At 51.6% G+C, this 1,630-nt stretch overlaps 1 protein-coding gene across 1 annotated transcript in view; it reads right to left on the bottom strand.

Moving 5' to 3' along the window:
- SLC9B1 (solute carrier family 9 member B1) overlaps window positions 1-1,630 on the bottom strand; it is a 107,063-nt gene that overhangs the window by 81,952 nt on the left and 23,481 nt on the right. Inside the window, exon 3 of the mRNA XM_017508645.2 lies at window positions 1,414-1,613. Coding sequence (XP_017364134.2) covers window positions 1,414-1,613 — 200 coding nt within the window. The remainder of the gene's footprint in view (window positions 1-1,413; window positions 1,614-1,630) is intronic.

The following is a 1,630-nucleotide window of genomic DNA, read 5'->3' as shown; positions in this document are numbered from 1 at the left end:
TTTTCAAGTTCTTAGTTTCTTTGCATTTGGTTAGAACATGTTCTTTAAGTTCACAGAAGTTTCTTACTACCCACCTTCTGAAGTCTGATTCTGTCATTTCATCACACTCGTTCTCCCTCCAACCTTGTTCCCTTGCTGGTGAGGAGTTGTGATCCCTTGTAGGAGGAGAGGTGTTCTGGTTTCGGGTGTTTTCATCCTTTTTGTGCTTGTTTCTTCCCATGTTTATGGATTTATCCACCTGTCGACTTTGTAGTTGCTGGCTTTCAGATTGGGTCTCAAATATTTCAGATTGACGTTCTGTTTGTTGATGATGAGGTTATTTCTGTTTCTTGGTTTTCCTTCTGACAGTCTGGCCCCTCTGCTGTAGGTCTGCTGAGGTTCACTCCAGGCCCTGCTTGCCTGGGGTGCACCTGCAGCAGCTGCTGAACAGTAAGGGTTTTTACCAGTTTTCTTCTTCTGCTATCTTTGTCCCAGAAGGATACCCGCCTAGTGTCAATCTGATCTCTCCTTTATGAGGTGTCTCTTTGGATATATAGGGGTCAGCGAGCTGCTTCAGTAGATGGTCTCTTCTTTATAGGAGCTGAAATGCTGAGCTGTGAGCTCTGTTGTTCATTCAGAGCTGCTGGGCAGGTAGGTTTAGGTCTGCTGCAGCAGAACTCATAAACTGCTTTTTGTTTCAAGGTGCTCTGTCCCAGGGATTAGGGCTTTATTTATGAGTTTGCGTTATGCTGCTGCCTTCCTTTTTTTTTTTCCTTCTGACCTGCCCTGCCCAGCAAGGAGGCAGCCTAGTCACTGTCTGCCTGTAGAGGGTTTGCTGAGCTGCTGTGGGCTCTGCCGAGCTGCTGAGTGAACTTCCCTGCGGTCCTGTTTATATGGGTGTAGTTAGAACTACTTTGGTGATGGTGGCACGCCTCTGTTGAGGCGGAGTCTGTCTGTAGTCGCGGGCAACGGTGGGCTGCCTCTGCAATGGCAGGCTGCCTTGGCAACGTCGGGCTGCCTCAGCAATGACTGGTTGCCTTGGCAACAGCGGGCTGCCTCAGCATTGGGCAACTACCTCCATTGTGGCGGGCTGCCTCGGTAATGGCGGATGCTCCTTCCCCACAGAGCTGGACCATCTCAGGTTCAGCTGCGCTTGCTGTGAAACACTCAATCCAGAGTTTCTGTTTGTTGTTCTTTTGTGGGGGTGGGACCAGCCGAGCCTGATCGCCTGGCTCCCTGCCTCAGAGCCTTTTTTTAAGCTGGTGTTCCAGTCGCCTGTTGAAGAGGCGCCGGGGTCTGTTTGTTTTCCCCTGCGGCCATTCACTGCGCTGGCTTAAACAGCGGCACTGAGTTTGTGGCGCTTTTTTTTGTTTGCTTTTTTTGCCTTGGAATCTACTGTCCTGGTTCCCTGCTCAGTCCCCTTTTTAAACAGACGAATGGGCGACTTCCCGTGGCTCCAGTCGCCAGCCAAAAGGGCTCCCGGACTGGTGTATTTTGTACGGAGAACTGCTGCTCCGGGGCACCGACAAAGCAGCCGCGTGGGGCAAAGCAGCGGCGCCGGCCAGCACAGCCGCACTGGCCGAAACAGCCACACTGGTGACCTGTGGAGCTCCTCCGCCTGGGAATTTCCTAGTCTGTGGGCAATAAAAAT

Source organism: Cebus imitator, unplaced genomic scaffold (assembly GCF_001604975.1).
Source record: "Cebus imitator isolate Cc_AM_T3 unplaced genomic scaffold, Cebus_imitator-1.0 Scaffold397, whole genome shotgun sequence".
NCBI lineage: Eukaryota > Metazoa > Chordata > Mammalia > Primates > Cebidae > Cebus > Cebus imitator.
The sequence above is the reverse complement of the archived record's forward strand: the minus strand, read 5'-3'. Positions and strand labels throughout refer to the sequence as shown.